Below are 18,917 nucleotides of genomic sequence, written 5' to 3' on the forward strand. Positions count from 1 at the left end.
CATTGAAGTCAACATTTCTTAAAAATATTGTACTGTTGTAATTGTATATAATATGGTATTGTGGAATTGGTTATAGCAGGGGTGTAAAACATGGGTGTTAACATAATCTTCAAATATTTGTTGTGTTTCCCCAAATAAAAATAAATAAAGTTTTAAATTTGCCATACAATGCACAGAACAATATTAAACTTAGCCCTTATATTTCACAGGAATAAAACAGATGCTTTTGCTGATGTACTACAATGAAAATGTAAACGATGACATGGCTCATTATCTTACTTTGTTATATAATCATGCAGTTCTATTTCCTCAAATATTGTGGTTGATGGTTAAAATTTTGAATCCACATTTATAATTTTCATATAAAAATTTATTCAAATCAATTTATATTATTTGAGGACGAGAAAAAAAAAACATTTATATTTGTTAACATAACTAAGTAAAACAATTAAAATATTGTTATTTATTTACAATATTTTAATTTCAGCTTATCATATAAACTTATTATCAGATTTTCTAATAAATTTCCAATTGCATCATTTTAAAATTTTCACTCAAATTTTCTGTCTTTTAAGGTTGTCTTGATATAAATTCATCAGTGAAAGGTGCTCGATTTGTTCGTTTTTGTGATGCATTCAATATACCCATCATAACATTTGTTGATGTTCCTGGATTTTTGCCTGGTAAGTTACCTATATAAATTTAGTTGGATGAAATGCAGTTTGCATGTAAAAATAGATAATTGTAATTAAAAAAAAAAAAAAAACTGTATTAGTTATAAAATATAGTGCTTTTATTGCCTCTTATTTTTAGTTGTCTAAAGCAGTAATTCTAAAATACAGCATTTCTCAACTAGTGGAATACATATCTCTGTGGGTAAAACGGAGGCATTAGGGTATTTCAGTAAATATTTAAATAGAAAATGTATGAAACTCCATTTTGTAATTTCAGAAGTTATGCAAGAAGTTGATCTTATCCCAGTCTTCCTTATAATGGTGTGTAGCACACATATATCCTTGATACGTTAACTATCTGCAGTAGTTTTTTTGCCAGAACTACTTCTGTCCTAAGCAGTCTTACTACACAGTAGTGCAGTACCAGTCATATTAAACCATTTTGATATATTGTTGTTTACCCCAGTCTCACTCTGCCCTCCTCCCCCTCTAAAGTACTACAAAAAGCAACAAACTTTATTCAGTAGACCAATGCACACCCACTGATTTTCCCAACCAGTCCACTCTTAAAAATATACTAATTCAATCTCAGAAATAGGACTGTTGTGCTCTCCAGTGACTATAAGAGCCTTACGACTTGATATAATTGTCCCTCCCCAAAGGATATATTATTAACCATATTATTCTATTCTATTTTATAATTTTTATTTTATCTCTCAAATCTTATCCCTTATATGTAAATTAACTTGAAATGCTGGTCTGTTTCTTTCAACATTACGAATAATTTAATAAACAAAATCTTGATCAACCAGTATTTGTTTGATCTAGTCTAACAGATGAACTATTAGATTAGCTGACAAATTAATTCTTTACATTGCAGTTATATTACAAACTGCAGAAATTGCTAAAAATTAACTGGATTTTCATGTTATTATAGCTGTCAAACAATATGAAGACTTGGTCATTATCTCAGGCCAGAAATTTTCTTTTTTTATTGAATACTTAAGTCAGAAATTATCAAAATAGTTTGACTTCTAAAATTATACTTTACAAAATAATGATCCAAAATTAATAGCTACATATATTAAGACATAGCTGCATCCACTGATCATCACTTTATGCATCAAATTACAACCAAATCACAAAGGTAGGGTGGGTAGGCATAGAGGGTGGTGTTATGCTGTTTACTTATTCCTAAGTATCAACGTTTGTATATTCAAAGTCTGGAAGTATCATTCTCCGCTTCTAATTCTTCACTACATGAAATGATAGAAAATCCTTTTGATTTTTCAGAATCATCACCAAAACTACTACACTCATCATTTTCTTCCAGTATACTGCATATCAAGAATATCATTTCTTTTCACTTTACAAGAATGTAAATCCCTGTACACTGATTATGGGTTTTTGAAGTCTTGATGAAGACAAAAATATAAAATAGGAACAAAGAATATTATAAGTAAAGTCCGAATACAAACTTTAAAGGTGATCTTTTATTTGGGGAAATGTTGACAAACTAGAAATGTAAATTAAAAATAAAAAATGCAAAATATATTTCAGTGTAAGTAAGTAAATAAATTTTCTGTTTATACTCCAAGACAGCCATATGGTCAGAGAAGGTCACAAAATAGAGAATATACAAGACACCCATGCACACACTATAAGTTAATGTTCTATTGCTGCATTGACACTTAGCTGTGTCAAGCTTCAAATCCTGATGTAAAAATTTCAATGTAAATTCAGTCCCACAGAAAGTGGAAGCTCCAGTGTCAAGAAGAAAAAAAAATAAATACAAAAAACTGCATTCTAAACATAAACACTGAGAAACTCCACTGCTAATCTCTGGTGTGAATTATTTCCAAACCAAAGTTTACCAGTGGAGAATGCATGGAGAGCAGTGGATAGAAAAGGATACAAAAAATTTACAATGTTATTGTATGGTGTTAAACACAAGTAACAAATTGCATTCATTCAAAAGAGGAAATATGATTTTATAATTTATCTGCTCTAGAGTTAAAAAATTAGAGCAGGAAAGCTATAATCTCCACTAGAGATTTTAGCTTTCCTGTTGTTTATGACAAACAAATATACACTATAAGTTAATGTTAACAGATGTATTTGGTACACCACAACCATTATGCCATCCATAGAACTGAATATTGTAGTTGAATTAAATTGAACTAAAAGCCATACAAATTACCTCATTATGTTGGTTAAGGAATGTTAACAACGTTGATTATCTGAATTATCTTTGAATTATATTTCAAACTATTCAACACCATTTTAATGATATTTCTTGCATATCATACTCATGTTAAATATTTAAAATTACTTCGCTTGCTCACGCCTTATGTTATCTTATAGGTACTGCTCAAGAATATGGTGGTATCATTCGACATGGTGCAAAGTTGCTTTATGCCTTTGCTGAAGCCACAGTTCCAAAAATAACAATTATAACAAGGAAGGTAAGTATAAGAATAACATTTTGTGCTGCATAAACAACTTTTAACACGTTCGCTGCCAGCTTTTCTAACTTCAGTTTAAACTCAGGATTCAAAACCATTGTATTGAATCAATTGGATTAGAGAAGGAATAAACATATTTGGGTTTTCTTCTTACTAAACTGAATTAATCAGTTCCTTATGAATTTTGCTTGACAAAAAAATCCCGTTTTTCTTCTCTCAGAGTGGAAGAAAAAGTCTAAAAAGTAGTGTTGTGTTCCCCCTCCAAGTGGATTAAATTCCGAAGCCACATTTTTCATTCATGAAGTAGTGAACGTATTAATAGTCAAGGTTAAGATGTGCACTTGTCTAAACAGTTCTATGGGATACATGCTTTCAAAAGTATCCAAACACAAGTACTTTTAAGAAAACTGATGTTTATTGAGGATATTCATATGTAGGCACACATTTGCCTTAACAGAAGCTCTGCTTATTCTGGATATTTTTTTCCAAACAATTTACAGTGGCAGGCATCTGTTTTGCTCTCATCCTTTAAGCAGTTGTGAACTACATACAGTCAGAAAGACAGCCATCTTAGCTCTGTTTCTGGTGCTCCACCTCATTCTAGCAATGTTCCACGTTTATATTAGGACTCTGATCTAGTCAGGCAATTCACAAGGTTCTACTCCTCAAACCTAGTGCCAGTAAGCCTGGCTTTGTGGTACAGTTTTATCAGGCTGTACAGATAAATTCATTTCATGGATGTGGCAATGTGTTTGAGCCCAAATGATGAGGAGCAAGGCCCCCCCCCCATACTCCTCATAATACCGCCTCTAGATTGCACTTTTAAGAATTCACACCAGTAAGCAGCATTTTCTCAATGTTCTCCAAACCCATGCTCAGTTGTCCAATATAAAAAGAGTGTAATACAACTTGATACTCCATGGAACCTCTTCCCACTGTTCCAAACATGTCCATGGAGCACTGCACTAGAGAAACCAAGACTATGCAAGCCCGTGTAGATACATATATTAAACATTCATACTATTTGACGACCCCCCCCCCCCCGATATTTGCTGAGATTATCAGGCACAGCAGAAGTGTTGATTTTTTTTTTTTTTTTTTTTTTGGTAGTTGTTGGTGCATCGGCTTCTGTGGCCATAATGCACCTCCCAAGGTTTTTGCAGTACTTTGATCCAAGCCCGAGGCGGGATTCAAACCCGCGACCTTTGGGTTGCCAGGCAGGCACGTTACCCACCTGGCTAGCCTGGTCGGCAGAAGTCTTGATAATAAGCTCCATAGTTGGGTTAAAAACATTGTCATTGTTTAAGCAAGATTATCAGAGTGGTTGAGTACAGCACCTAAGCTTTGAAATAACTGCAATGGTAGTTTCTTGAAGCTATTAATTAATAGCAGGTTCACCTCTGGGTGTTACTATTAAATTAAAAATGATATTTTCTAAAGTGATCCCAACAACTTAGGTTATGAAAATATAATAAAAAAAAAGAAGTCAAAATCAAAGATAATAATAAGCCCAGGCTCTACCACACTGGAGGGAACAAAAAGTCCCCATAAAGTAAAAATATACATAACAGAGGAACAAATGTTTTCTCAAACTGTTTTGATACTTGCATTTAAACAGTACATCACTTCTTTACTAAAATTGAGTTATTGTTTGATATATCCGATTAATATTATTCAATATAATAGTTCTATAATAATATTATTTAGCATTATCAAGGAACCATCTCATCCTTTACAACTTAATTCAGTTGTAACTAAGTTGCCTTAGTTACAACTGAATTCAGTGTTTTCTTTCACTGATAACTTTTCTTTATCTTTAGGCATATGGTGGAGCTTATGCTGTATTGAGTTCAAAGCATTTAAGAGGGGATGTAAATTATGCATGGCCTACTGCAGAAATAGCAGTGATGGGTGCTAAAGGCGCTGTATCCATTATTTATAGAGGAAAAAAGGATGTAGAGAAATATGTTCAGGAATATATGGATAAATTTGGTAACCCTTTTCCTGCAGCTGTCAGAGGTATGTACAATTACAGTGAAGGGCTATGATTTTTTTAGTATTAGTAAGACAGAAATAAAATTTCATAATACTGACACTTGTGACAGTATCCTTATTTTCAACTTGAAGTTACAATAACTGAATTGCTATAGTTTTTTTTAAACAAGAGAGATGCTATTTTCACTTTTTTTTTACATAAGTTCATTTTAGTTCTCAATTACAGTTTTATTTTTTGTTTTATTTAGGTATTTACTTTTTTCCCTTACGCATTATTTATAGTATGTCTTTTCAAAAACCCACTTTGACATAACTATGTATCCTCTCTGAGCCTTCTGTCTCAAGGTATCTGAAAGGTTCTATTCACTTATGTGGCAGTCAGAGAGGGGAATAGTAACCTGAATATGTATGTACATTGAAATTCTTCAGATAAGAATATTCAGTCATATAAGATAGATAATCTTTGATTTTGAATTTTTTTTTTTTTTTAAAATTAAGATTTCATAACCTAAGTGGTCAGGATGACGTTTTTGTATATCACCCTTAAAAATATTATAGTAGTAGTCTGTAATACTAAAAATGGCAATAGTTGTTTAAAAAAAACTCTTGACTAAATGATTGTGTGAAATGTTTTAATATCTTCAATCAATTTTTGTTGGTTTATAATAGCTATAAAATTATTCATAATGGCGGTAATTATTTAAAAAATACATATGTACCTGTTTGTAAAAGAGACATTTGCTGACATTGTGTTTGTTGCATTGACATAAGTTTTGTTGTCATTGTGATCACTGCATAAATATAAACACTAAATATTCTTTTCCGTAACTTCGTAGAGTGTAATTAATGTTAGTGCATTAAGGCTGTTGATTACATACAAGTTAGTGAAATTATATCATTTCTGCACGCATCCAACTACTAAATAGTTAAGAATTGGCATCATTTAAGTATATCTCATATTGTGAATATCTTCACAAGTTACCACGATATTGCACTACCTCGAATAAGTAATGCTTCACCATAGGAGAAGACTGTTACTTATTTTCAGCAGATACCACCGCCCATACTGCACATTTTGGAGCTTATTGGCTCCTCATCGGTTGTCATCATCTCCATAAAATATGGAGATGATGACAACCCAGTTGTGGAGTATAACCCAACAATATGAGAGATGCCTGATGGTGTAAAGTAATTTAAATTACAATGCAAAATTATAAATGGTTGTAGATTATAAATTCATAAAAATATGAACATGGCAATATGTCACATAACATGGAAACAGTGTAACTTTATTAGTGAAATTACATTTCTCTTAGTTCAGTGTGACATTTTAAATTTAAAATTAAACTAAAATGTCACACTAAACTACTTGCTTTGCTGCTCAAGTCACTGGAATGTTTTGGCCTGGGGGCATGATTTGTAGAACTTCCGATGGCAGTCTTCCTATAAATCAGGGCTAAATTACAGTATGATACTCTGTCAGTAATTGTTAATCATATACTTGCTCTGTTGAAAACCAAATGTTAGTCAAGATGAAAACCCATAAAACTCCAAAAGTGACTGACATGTAAGCTTTTAGGCTTTTACTAATTCAATTGTTGAATATGAGACATTTTGCATTTGAATTTTTGCATTGTTTTGATTTTTCAATATATTTTTTTATAGAGTACCAACCACCTGTATTGTATTCATTATGACTGTCATTATAACTTTTTATTTGTAAATCCTACATTTAAAATGTTTTCAGTATATTTTTGTTTATATGAACAGTTGACAGTTTTTCGGGTAATTAAAATGTGAATGAAATGTAATTTTAAAAAGTAAAAGTAATTAACTTACATTACCGATGAGAGAATAGAAGAAAAAGCTAGCTGAGACTGCTGTTTAAGGCTGTAGCGATGTGCAAGAGCATAGTGTAGCGATGTGCAACTAATGGTCATTGAGAGTGGAGATGAATTTTCAATAAGCATCCATTCCAAATTCACTAAAATGATAATTATACAGAATCAAATATTTTAATAAATTAATAAAATCAATTATAAGAATTATAATAAATTTAATTATAATAATAAAATTTATAAAAAAATTATATTCTAACAAATATTTTAACAACACAGATTCAAGGGTACAAAAAGTTAGCTCAACACCTGATGAATGTAATTGATATTTCACATATCAAGTATTTACTCCACTTATTTTAACATTATTTTATCGTTAATCAGGGTCAGATGATTTTATAAATGCAAAATTATGGAAGTTCCTATCACCATTAATCATTTTAAAACATCTTTTTGTTTTTCATGTGTCTTGAATAACTTATTTACACCGTTGGGCTCATTACATTGAAAGCACATAAGTTAATTGGTTTATGTTATTATTTTAATTTGAATAGCTTGGTAAAATATTCTTACCACTAATAAAGAATTATTTTACAGGATTTGTGGATGATATTATTGAGCCCAAGACCACCAGATATAGAATGTGCCATGATCTTGAACTTCTGCAAAACAAAAAACTTTTCAACCCATGGAAAAAACATGCCAATATTCCACTTTAATGGTTGTGTTCAAAATAGAAAATTTATTTCATGAGCTTTTATTTTCATTTTTCGAGTGGAACTTGTCCCCTCCCTCTATGCATAGTAAGCAATGGTTATAGCAATCACGTTTGCAAATTGAATTTTGATTCTAATAAACAGAGATTCTAATAAGCGAAAATCGACAAATATTATCTACAGGCTATAAAAAATAAAGATATAAAGCACAAATTTACACTTTATTACCAAAAATTTATTACCAATTAAATGTGTGAAAATCAGAAGAATATTATCATAGGTTATCAAAATAAAAATAAATTTATACTTACGTACATAGCTTAATTAATATACTTATTTTAGATTGCTGTAAAATATCACTACAAAGTATATTGATTTTTCAATATTATATAACAGTCTACATCCACAATCACTGGCACCAGTTTCTTCCAATGCTGTCCTCAGGATGACTATAGCTTCACGAATTTGCCATTTTGTAACTGGAATTTGTCCAGATTCATCTTCATTTTCCTCCTCCTTGGTGAAAGTATCAGTTACAGAGTGGGCAATTTCTTCTTCTTAGCTGTAGTAACTACCCATTTATAACAAATCGTAAAAACAAAAAGGCCCAATAAACCAAAAACTGGAAGTTGTTTTTATTGTTTTATGGTTGTGACCTGTAGAAATGTGACCTCCAGAAACATGCCTTAGAAAAATATCACAGAGGCATTCAAAATTGATTCTTATAACCGAAGATGTTATTCTAATAAGCAGTGAAAATGTAGTGTATTTTATTGATTTGAATCTGTTCTGAGAAATTTGATTCTCTAAAACAGCTGATTCTAATAACCAGTGCTTACTGTACATGTGTTTCATATTTTATTGCAAAATAAAAAAAAATTGTAAATTTCAGTCATTTCTTATTTTGTAACATTTAATTGTCATGTGTAAGCATTTGCTATTCCAATTATGGTATTCATTTCTTTTTTACATTGTTTGAGATTCTTAGAGTAGAAAAAACCAGGTCCGGAATTTGCACTGTTTCCCCTTTTATCATATATCTAAATATTGGCTAGGTTACTGTTATTACTTAAAAAAATAATAAATGCACTATATGCAAAAGTAGACATTTTTTCCATTAAGTTCCATTACTTTTAGTATAAGACTAATACTAAAACAGTATTCATAGAAATCAAAGAATAATGGTAGTATGATATATGCAAAATTGAAAGATGTTTTACCAACGTAAAGCCAGTTTTATTTAGGTAAACTTGAAGCGAGTTACGATAATATTGTAATATGATTTATTTTCCAAAATAGGATAGACGCTGAATGAGAAAGATGTTATTAAGCCCATTTTAGCTGGATGGTAAATATTTATTTCAATATATTAAAAAAAAAAAGTAAGTGCATGTAATTCATTTCAGTTTTGTGAACTTCCATTTTATTTTCTGCTGTTTGTTGATAATTTTGGTTGGTTGAATTAAATGCATTCAATGTTTTATGCTTTTCTATATAAATTTACACCTTTAGGACCATTTTGTTTGTCTCTGCAAATGCATAATTTTTCTCTTCAACACACACACACAGTACATAAATGATGCTTTATGTTACTTGTACATGAGATTCTCAATGGTTTAATGCTTAGGTATATTTAATTATAAACTAGCATGAACTAAGAAGTGTCAAATAAAATAAAGATCTTCCTTTCTCTAATTTGGCTTATAAGTTAGCCTTCCCTCCAAATGCTACCTCATTTTTTGAGTAAATGCACTTTTTGAATGTGAATTTTAGACAGAGCATCGTCTTCTTCCTAATTGTAATAAGATTACTACTAGTATTTATAATCACTCAGTTCTATGTATTCATCTTGGTTTAGAATATTTTTTAACTTACTATCTTAGCTATATTTGTGTACTTTTTAATTTTTCTAAATATTAAAATTTAATATTAATGACAAGTAGAACATTTCTGAAGGCATACTTATACAATTAAGGAATACAATCTTGATTTCAAGAATGAATTCTAGATCCTTATTTAGATAATATAGATATTAGCTATACTTTTGAGACTACCTATTGGCCCAATCAATTTTTCTAGGTCTTTTGCACTAGTATGCCTTTCATATCATTAACCATAATGCCAGTCTTTGTATCATCTACAAGCTTAGACAATAAATTTGATATGCCTTCATTAATAAATATTAAAACAGTAAGAGTCCCAGCACTGAATCCTAAGATACTCCACTAATAACATTAATGCAAGAAGAGCAGCACACATTTATAACTACCCAGTCTTCTGCCACTCAACCATCCCTTTATCTATAGCAGTAACTTGCCCCTAATGCCACACTGCTCCAGTTTGGTGCAAAAGCTTTACTGAGTTCTAAGTATATGATGTCAAAATTATATTTTGCAATGACATCATAGTAGCTGAACAAATTAGTCAGACAAGATCTCCCCTTAAAAAATCTGTGCTATGACTGCCTTCATTAAGATGCTGTTGTATTACATCTTCAACCAGTGAATCCATTATTTTCACTTCACCTTCGATCTTCCTCTGTGAATAGGAGAGACATGCATATCTCCCATCTGTAGGGACCTCTCCCCTCAATCCATAAATGCTTTCATAATTATGGTTAAAGGTTTCCTTGCCTCTGTTGCTACTTCTTTATTATTGTTAATGTCAAATCATTTATGTTATAAGGATAGTTTCCAGACCAAAATGCCTCTGAAATCTAGAAAACTTGAAAAATAATTTAAATACCAGACCATTTTTATGCGACTAAATCATGCTTATCTAGATAGATAACTATTCACTTAAAATAGATATGATTTTTTTCAAACCCTAAAAAATAGTAGTACTTTTATTTATTAGTGTTTTTAATCAAAAACAAAAAAAAAAGCATGTCATTACCAAATTTTTAAAGTTTCATATTTTTAAATATTGTGTTGTACCGTCAAATAATCTGGTCCTCACCAAATGGTGGCTGTTTTTCTTTAGTTGGTTCTCTCACTTTCAGATTTGATTTGCTCAACCAGGTAAGAAATTTAGTTTTATATGCATTTGTGGACGCACATTTGAATTCCTTATTGTGTACATTTCCAAGGAGGAATTAAGAGGAAACAAGGGTTCCTGCAGATTTTTAACAACTTCCAAAATTTTCAGCACATTCAAGATCTTAGTTATGTAAGTTTTGTTATAAATCAGTAGGACATTAAAATTACTTGGACCTATTATAACTGAACCTAAGGCTTTAAGCTCAAAATGAAGCGTACCCGAAAAAAAAAAAAAAAAAGTAATTTTTATTTATTTAGGTTTATGTTTTGGCAATGGTGGGGAAATTGTTTTATTATCTCTGTATATATGTAGTTGTTTTCTTAATCATAGATACTCTCTCAAAAATAACAGCTGTCTGAGATAGTGGAAAGTAGTCAGTTCATTGTTAATTGGCCTTGTGGTTTGTGCGTGTTCAGAATACATATAAATTCTAATTCATGATAGGGTACTATATTTAGGATAGTTTTATTGTATGCATTTAATTCATTCATGGAAAGAGCCCTTTGCAGGTCCATTTTCATAAAAAAAAAAAAAAAAAAAAAAATTCATTATAACTAGTCATTATAATGCTTTGCTGGGTTAGTAAAAGCATAATAGGTCTTTCATTGTATTTGCACATGTATCATATACAGAACTGAATGACTTAATCATGACTTTGAATGAATTGTTTCAAATGAAATAAGATGAAGAAACATGAACATACAAAGCAATAACCACATAACATCTCTCTTTAAACAAAGTAGCATATAGAACTACTATTAGTCACATTCATCTAACATCTGTTCAGAAGTTTATTTTATAATAAAACCAAATAACAAAAGATGTTTTTGTTTCATTTATATTATGGAAATTCAAGAATTCTTGTGGGTATTTTTGTATATCGTGAAACTGTTAGAGTAGCTCTTAGCATTCAAAACTATTTTTAACACTTGTCTGTTTAAGCTTGGCCTTTCTCTGCTTATTTATCACTTTTTGTTTGGAGAACGCTAGTGGGAACGTTCTGTGGTCCTTATTAAATTGTGTTCAGATCTTTCAGTATGTCCAGGGTAAACATTTTTCTTTGTTATCATGATCATGGTCTTTATTAAATATAAATCTTTTAAGTGGTTCTTCTTAGCAAAAGTTCTTCTTACTGAAGTTTCTGAAAGAAACTGCAGAAAAGTAGTTGATAAAAAAAACTATAAAATAATTATTTAATTCTAAATAATTAGAATTAAATACAGGTTACACTTATGTGGTGCACTGTCATCACTCATGAGTCCAACAGAAAGCTGTTTTATATTCTGTCATTTTTATTATTTTTTTATTCATAGTATTGCTTGTTCCATATAAGACAGCAATAACTTCTTTTTTTCTTTATGCTTAGTGCAACCTTTACCTGCAATCAGTGAGATTGCCTTACTTTAAGCATGTTAGGATTTAGTCTTGCTGCTTTTTTTTTTTTTTTTTTTTAGGATAGTTTTATTTCATTTGACAACATATATTTTCTCTTCACTATTGCTTTAGACAGAAGTCCTAGAAGAAGGATTCGTAGATATCACACTGGAAACAATTGAAGGGATCATTAATCAAGAAAAATGCAAAATCTGCAACCATTTAAGCAGATTAATATACATCTTAAACAGATGCAGAATCACAACTGTAATAAGACTGCTGCCTTTGAGGTGCTAGAATCTGTTGTTTTCTTCAAGCCTTTAATTGAATTTTGTATGGACACAACTTTCACATTAAGTATTACCATTCTCACACTGATTATTATTCAAGTTAAACATGCCTTTTTGCTGAATATCTACTTTATGCTCAAAATAAGCTTTTAAAAGACCATACACAGACAAATGAGGGTTACAGTTTGTAAGGAGAATGCTGTAGAACTGATAGGGAGATGATACCATTATCCAAAACAGTTTAATATTTCAGAATGCTTTTATAATTACAAAAAGCTTTGATTAAAATAGCTCTGGCAATCTTTAACAAATGCATGCAATCAAGCTATACTATATCCACTAACTCTAAAAATTCATGCATCTTGTAAAAAAGCATTTTTCATAGCTGCCTGAAACTCGACAAAATAATACACAAAAAGTAAATATATAAATTTTTTTGTTATACTCAAGGGCAGCCACATAGGATTAGAACAGTTTACAAGATAGATATTATAAAAATATTACCACAGTTTGTGGTGTTATATGGATTTGAACACAGATGCATAACTCTGTACTGACCACTTGGTTACAAATATACCTTGTGGCTATCTCTTGTGCTTGTAATCACATACACCTGATATTTTCCTTTTATAGTTAAAACCCTTGATTCTGATGATTTTATGCTCCTATCATCAAATCAGTGACATAGATTTGCATTCCAACATGTAGCTGTTGAATGTAAGCCAAATATTAAATGAATACATGATTAACTTCCTTGAGATGGACTATGTATGACTAAGACAAATGGAAGGTTCTTATGTCATTTCAGGAAATTAAGCACCTAGTGATTAATTTCCTAAATTGCAGAATTCTGCAATTCAGGAAATTAATCACCAGGTGCTTAATTCTGTATTTCAGAATTCTGTGATTGCAGAATTCTGCAGTCACAAAGTTATTATTATTATTAGCTGCTGTTGTTGTTATTTGGTTTTTAGGAGCATTAGCAACTAAGGCCATATTGCTCCGAGGATATGTGGTGGTCATTCTGACCTTTCCGCATCCTCCGTATTTGGTGGTCATAGGCTCGAACAACGGTCTAATCAAGAAGCATGTGCTACGCACTGCCGCTCCTGCCCACCTGGCTATGGAGGTGCCAAATTATTATTATTATTATTATTATTAGCTATATGGTGCAAGGAACCTGAGGCTTATGCTGCACTAGTCAAAAACAAATTCCCGAGTTACCTTGCCTGAGAGAGAGAGAGAGAGCCAAAAGTAGAAGAGAATCACCAAGAAAGAGAATTTGATGAACTTTGCAGAATTCTGCAGTCATAAAGTTAATGAACTTTGTGATTTCTGTTCAAGTTAGAAGGCAAGTTAACACAGATGAAGAACATCTGACTCAGTTCTGTTGCATATTTATTTGATATGTTACTGAACTCCGCATTTTAATCTTAGTAAGGTGAATACCTAATTGCAAGTTAGGCATGTAAAGGCTGATAGATTAAAGGGCAATAAATATTGATTTTGCCATTTTTAGATGTTACGGCCTTAATATCTACTGCAATCTTAATTAAACAAATGTGGAAGAATTTCAATTTTCATCTAGAATTGTTACAGAAAATCTTCAAAAATAAATTTTTTACAGAATTAATTAGCAATTTTGATGGAAATTCCCACATGTGACTGAAATCACGCTCAGCAATTTCGGTACTATTTCAGTCACATGGATTCGTTCACATAGGAGTTTGCAAATTAATTTATATTTTGTTTTCAGATTTTCAAGATTTTTTGGCATAGAGGAAAAAATGCCCTTTCCAGTCAATATTCAGAGTACAGTAAGCTACCTGTTCTATGAAATAAATATATATACTGGAACATTTTGGTTATTTATCAGAGTTTTTTTTTAAATTTTCAATTTCTTTCTTTCTTTTTTTTTTTTTTTTTTTTTTTTTTGACTGGAACCTTTTTGCAAATCTAAGTTTTCAGAGAAATGATCTTCTTCCAAGTCTAAATCTTACATGGAGCCAAGAAAACAGTAATAATTAACAATAAATTAAAAACAGTAATACATGTTTACAAATTAAATAAATAAAAAAAAAATTAAAAAAAAAATGAAAATTAAGGGAACATTTGGAGAATTCCAGGATTCTGCAAAACCAAAACTGGATTTATTGAGCCACAGTAGTGTGGTGGCTATAGGGCTTGAGGGTCATGGGCACAACGCAACGTAATTTCTGTTGGTCCAAGAACCTCCCCTTATTTTTGCCTTATTTTTATGATGACCTTATTTTTAGGAGCTTTAAAAAAAGTATCAGAATCTAAGACTACCTCAGCACTGCGTGGATAGTATCAGAATCTGAGACTACCTCAGCACTTTGAAAAACACTGCTCTAAACACTTGAATATTTTTTTTATTTTAATCGATATTAAAATACTGTAAATATATCTAAAAAAACCCTTTATCTCAGGCTTTTTCAATATTATCTCTCTCCCTCTCTTTTATTAAAAAAAAGAAAAAATATATAAAATAATACAATCACTTCTCTTTCTTTATAAAATCTAATAGAATCCAGTTTGAAAACTTGTGGTCTGTAGTCCTGCATTTCTATTTTTGCTCTAAACTATTTATGACTAGTTTTTGCCATTTCTCTTGTTGCTGATTATCAGCGCATGTCTTCCTTTGCCCTTAATCACTGAAAGTTGGTACTGAATTGCATTATATTTACCTGTTATAATCTTTCTCTATTAAATTTCTGTTTTCCTCATCTCATCTGAAATTTAAATGGAATGAAATGATTACATTTCTGTCATATAAACTCAACCAGAATATTATTACTGTTACTGTATTTATATGTTGTTCTTGATTCTCTTTTTTTGTGATATTAGTTTGTCTAAAGACAAATTTATGAAATTCATTTGTTAAAATTTCAAAACTGGAAAATTAGCTTCCTTTTTGACTAAAAATAGGAGTTTGTTTTCTTGATACCAAAATAAGCAATATTTTGAGCTTAATTTACCTTGAATTTACTTTATATTTAATTAATTGCACTTTATACACTCCTTGGTGAGATTGTTATGTTTTAACCAGTTCTATTCTTTGTAGAATGGAAGATTCTATAAAGAATAGAACTGGTTACTACAAATGAACATTTCAAAAACTTTATAATGTGATCAATTTAAATATCTCTGTCAGCTGTTCCTTCATAGAATTTCATAAAATTAATAGTTAACAGATTAGTATTTATTTATTCAGGAATTATAATATGTGTGTGTGTGTGATAATTAAAAAAAAATATGTGATGTGCAATATATATATAAAAAAGATATGTGATCCATGATATTTTTTGTAATATTTTCTGTTTTGAATAGGAGAGTGCACATTTAACTCTCTACAAAACAAGTCAGTTGAACAAGATAAGTCAGACGTTTATACATGTTCATATGTGCTGCTGCGCTGATCAACTTCTTATACTTGCATTATATCAAAAGATGTAATTCGCAGTCAGTGTGTTAATACAGTATAATTTATTATAAGAAATATTTTACTCCTCTTTTTCCCACTTTTCTGAATAAAAGTGCTTGGCCCTGCATTTAGAAAAAATCTTTATTGTTTTTGTGCTCCGCTTCTTATAATTGCTATGTAGAACATAGCTTTCATAAAAGAATCAGTTAAACAACTTTCTTCTTCTTACACATGTATATAAATAAAAGGTCTCAATTGTATTGATTTGTCTGTACAAAAAGTATTTGTTTAAAATTAACATTATGTGTATATGAGAATATTTTTGTTGTTTTCTTCAGTGTTTAAAATGGTTTTGTTTTTTTAAATAAATTTCTGTTTAATGAATATAGATATCAAATAATTTATTTTTGGTAACTTAATGTTTTGTCATAATTTAATTCTTTGATGTGTGGTCAATATAATTAACTGATGGTAACTATTAACATGTTGCATTTAAAATTTTTTAAAAGCTCATACAGACAATTCTTAGGCTTTTGGAAATGTTATGTTCTTAGAAAAGGTGCTGTAAGCAAAATGATAAAGTTTAAACTGATTTTCGTATTAGAAACAATAATATATATATATATATATAAAAATTACATTCTTTACGGAAAGCATAGATCCAGTATACAACTTTTTATAGCTACAAATAGCTATTTAATTAATAAAATTAATTGATCAAAAAACAGCCTTTGCCAACAGTTAATTTTTGTAATATAATGAATAAGAGCCATGGTTTCTGAATGAAGACTTTTAGCTCTCAACTCTAGGTGAAATGATATGTATAAAGTAAAATGCCAGATTGGTGGCACTTCTTTTTTCAATTTTTTCAACCTAAAAATGCAAACTATAGAGCTCTAAAGAAAGCTCAAAAAAATTCAGAACTCTCATGCATTAATTATTCTTACATAATATTTGTGTAAGAATTTATTTCGTATTTGTGTTTGGGGCTTAACATCTGTAATAGCCTTACACATGTTTGTTTCTCTTCATTAGGAATCACTTAAAAAAATCTATGCTTATTGATGACTAAATGGTATATTTTCTGAAATACTGCAGCCAGGTAAATGTAAATATTAACATAAATATATTAAAAAGTTCTTTGATATCGGCATATCAACGCCGAATTATCATCCAAAAATGTGCACTATTTTTTCTATCTCTTCTAAAAGAAAAGTATTCTATTTGTATATGTATATATTATTGTTAATTAAGCTTAATATTATGAACTATTGTATTTAGAAAAAATATTCTATTTACTCAAAATTAAGAAATATTTTAAAGTACAGGTCGGATGTTTGGAAAGAATAAAGTCTGTTGTATGGCCTTTGGACTAGGGTGTTCTTTTGTAAAAATACAAAGAAAAAAGAAAAAATTGTCTTAAATAATACTAACAACTGATGCTATCATTGCTGGATAAATTTAATTAATTCTGTAACAAAAAACTGTAGAGGTATGTTCACTTTGAAAGTTCATAAAAAAAAAAAAAAAAAAAAAAAAACTGATATGTAAGTACTGTCTTTATTTATTTATTTATTTTTTTATGAAAACCCCAAACACGAAAGGTATCAAAACCTATAGTACTTAGTACAATGCATGGGTTGAAGGAGAACTATGGGGGGAGGGGGATGCCGGAAACTTTGCTCTAGAGACTAAACATGGGTTCCACTACTTCAAGCCTCCAATAAGCAAAGTGGTGGTATTTCACCGGTTGATGAAAGTCATCTACCACCTCTTGTCTTACTTTTGGTTCCCCTGACTTTGCAAGAAGATAAATACAAAGAGCTGACAAAAAACAGATTTTCATGTTGCACCTGCCAAAACACATATGAGCATCTGTGTTTCAATTCAGAGAATAAGTGACTATGAAAGTTCTAAAAAACACAATTTGTTATAAACATTTAAACATTTTATCATCATCATCTTAGACATGATTACTTTAGAAGTTTGTTTGGGGATTTTTAGGTGCATTGGCATCTATGGCCATAGTGTGCCATACTTTAGAAGTTCAGTAGATTGTAATACGTGATGTTTAGCAAACATGACAGTAATTCATTGTCTGTTTCAGCAGAAGCCTGAAAAACAAGATGCTTGATATTTCAGAGACTGCTGGGAGCCATTGCGGTACAAGTAAACACATGGGTTGTGTTAGGGTAGCTAAGAATAGAAACAGGTGCAGGTATACTTGCATGTACACCAATGCTAGTAGTTTAGTAAACATTTGATGAATTTGAGGTATTGCTCAAAACATCAAAGGCAGATATTGTTAGGATATCAGAGATGTGGTGTCACACAGATATAAGGGATGCAGAACTGGAATTTGGGGAGTATAACGTCTACAGAAAGGACAGACAGGATAGGAAGGGGAGAGGGGTTATGGTATTAGTTAAGAAACACATAAAAACCAAGGAAGTGAAGCCAGTCGACATCGCTGGACAGTGCAGTGTTGAGTCAGTTTGGTGTGACATAAGCATTGGGAGATCAAAATTGAGAGTAGGAGTGTGCTATAGACCTAATTACTCTGATGAGTATAATAAGAAACTGTACAGGGAAATAGAATGGGCCAGTAAATCAGAGAGTCTTATAATGGGAGATTTTAATTTCCCAGATATTGACTGGAATTTGGGGGCTGGTCACTCACACACTAGCAGGGCTTTTGTGGATTTATTGGATGATTGTTTTCTACATCAGCATGTTCGGGAGGAAACTAGAGGGAGCAATATTCTTGATTTGATTATCAGCAGTGATTCTTCATGCATTAAGAATCTGCAGATAAAGGAACCACTAGGTGGCAGTGATCACAGTGTGCTGAAGTGGGATTTACTCAAAGAGGTAACTACCATTAGGGGTAAAGGGAAGGGTTACTGCTTCCGTAAAGGCGACTACGATGGACTGAGACAGTATTTAAATTCTATACAGTGGGGCCAACTGATGATGTTACCAACAGCAAACTCAAAATGGGAAGCATTCAAAGAACTTATCTTGGAAGCTACTAGGCTTTACATACCAACTAAGAAATATTGTTCAAGGTTTAGGCCAAAA

The 18,917-nt window shown here is 30.9% G+C and overlaps 1 protein-coding gene across 1 annotated transcript in view; it reads left to right on the forward strand.

Moving 5' to 3' along the window:
- The window catches only part of LOC150091809 (propionyl-CoA carboxylase beta chain, mitochondrial-like), a 247,942-nt gene that overhangs the window by 2,574 nt on the left and 226,451 nt on the right, over positions 1-18,917 (forward strand). Inside the window, exons 2-4 of the mRNA XM_090369822.1 lie at positions 576-683; positions 3,039-3,139; positions 4,960-5,158. Of these exons, the coding sequence (XP_090225948.1) occupies positions 576-683; positions 3,039-3,139; positions 4,960-5,158 (408 nt within the window). The remainder of the gene's footprint in view (positions 1-575; positions 684-3,038; positions 3,140-4,959; positions 5,159-18,917) is intronic.

This window comes from Mastigoproctus giganteus, chromosome 1, assembly GCF_048544385.1.
Source record: "Mastigoproctus giganteus isolate SK-2022 chromosome 1, ASM4854438v1, whole genome shotgun sequence".
Taxonomy (NCBI): Eukaryota; Metazoa; Arthropoda; class Arachnida; order Uropygi; family Thelyphonidae; genus Mastigoproctus; species Mastigoproctus giganteus.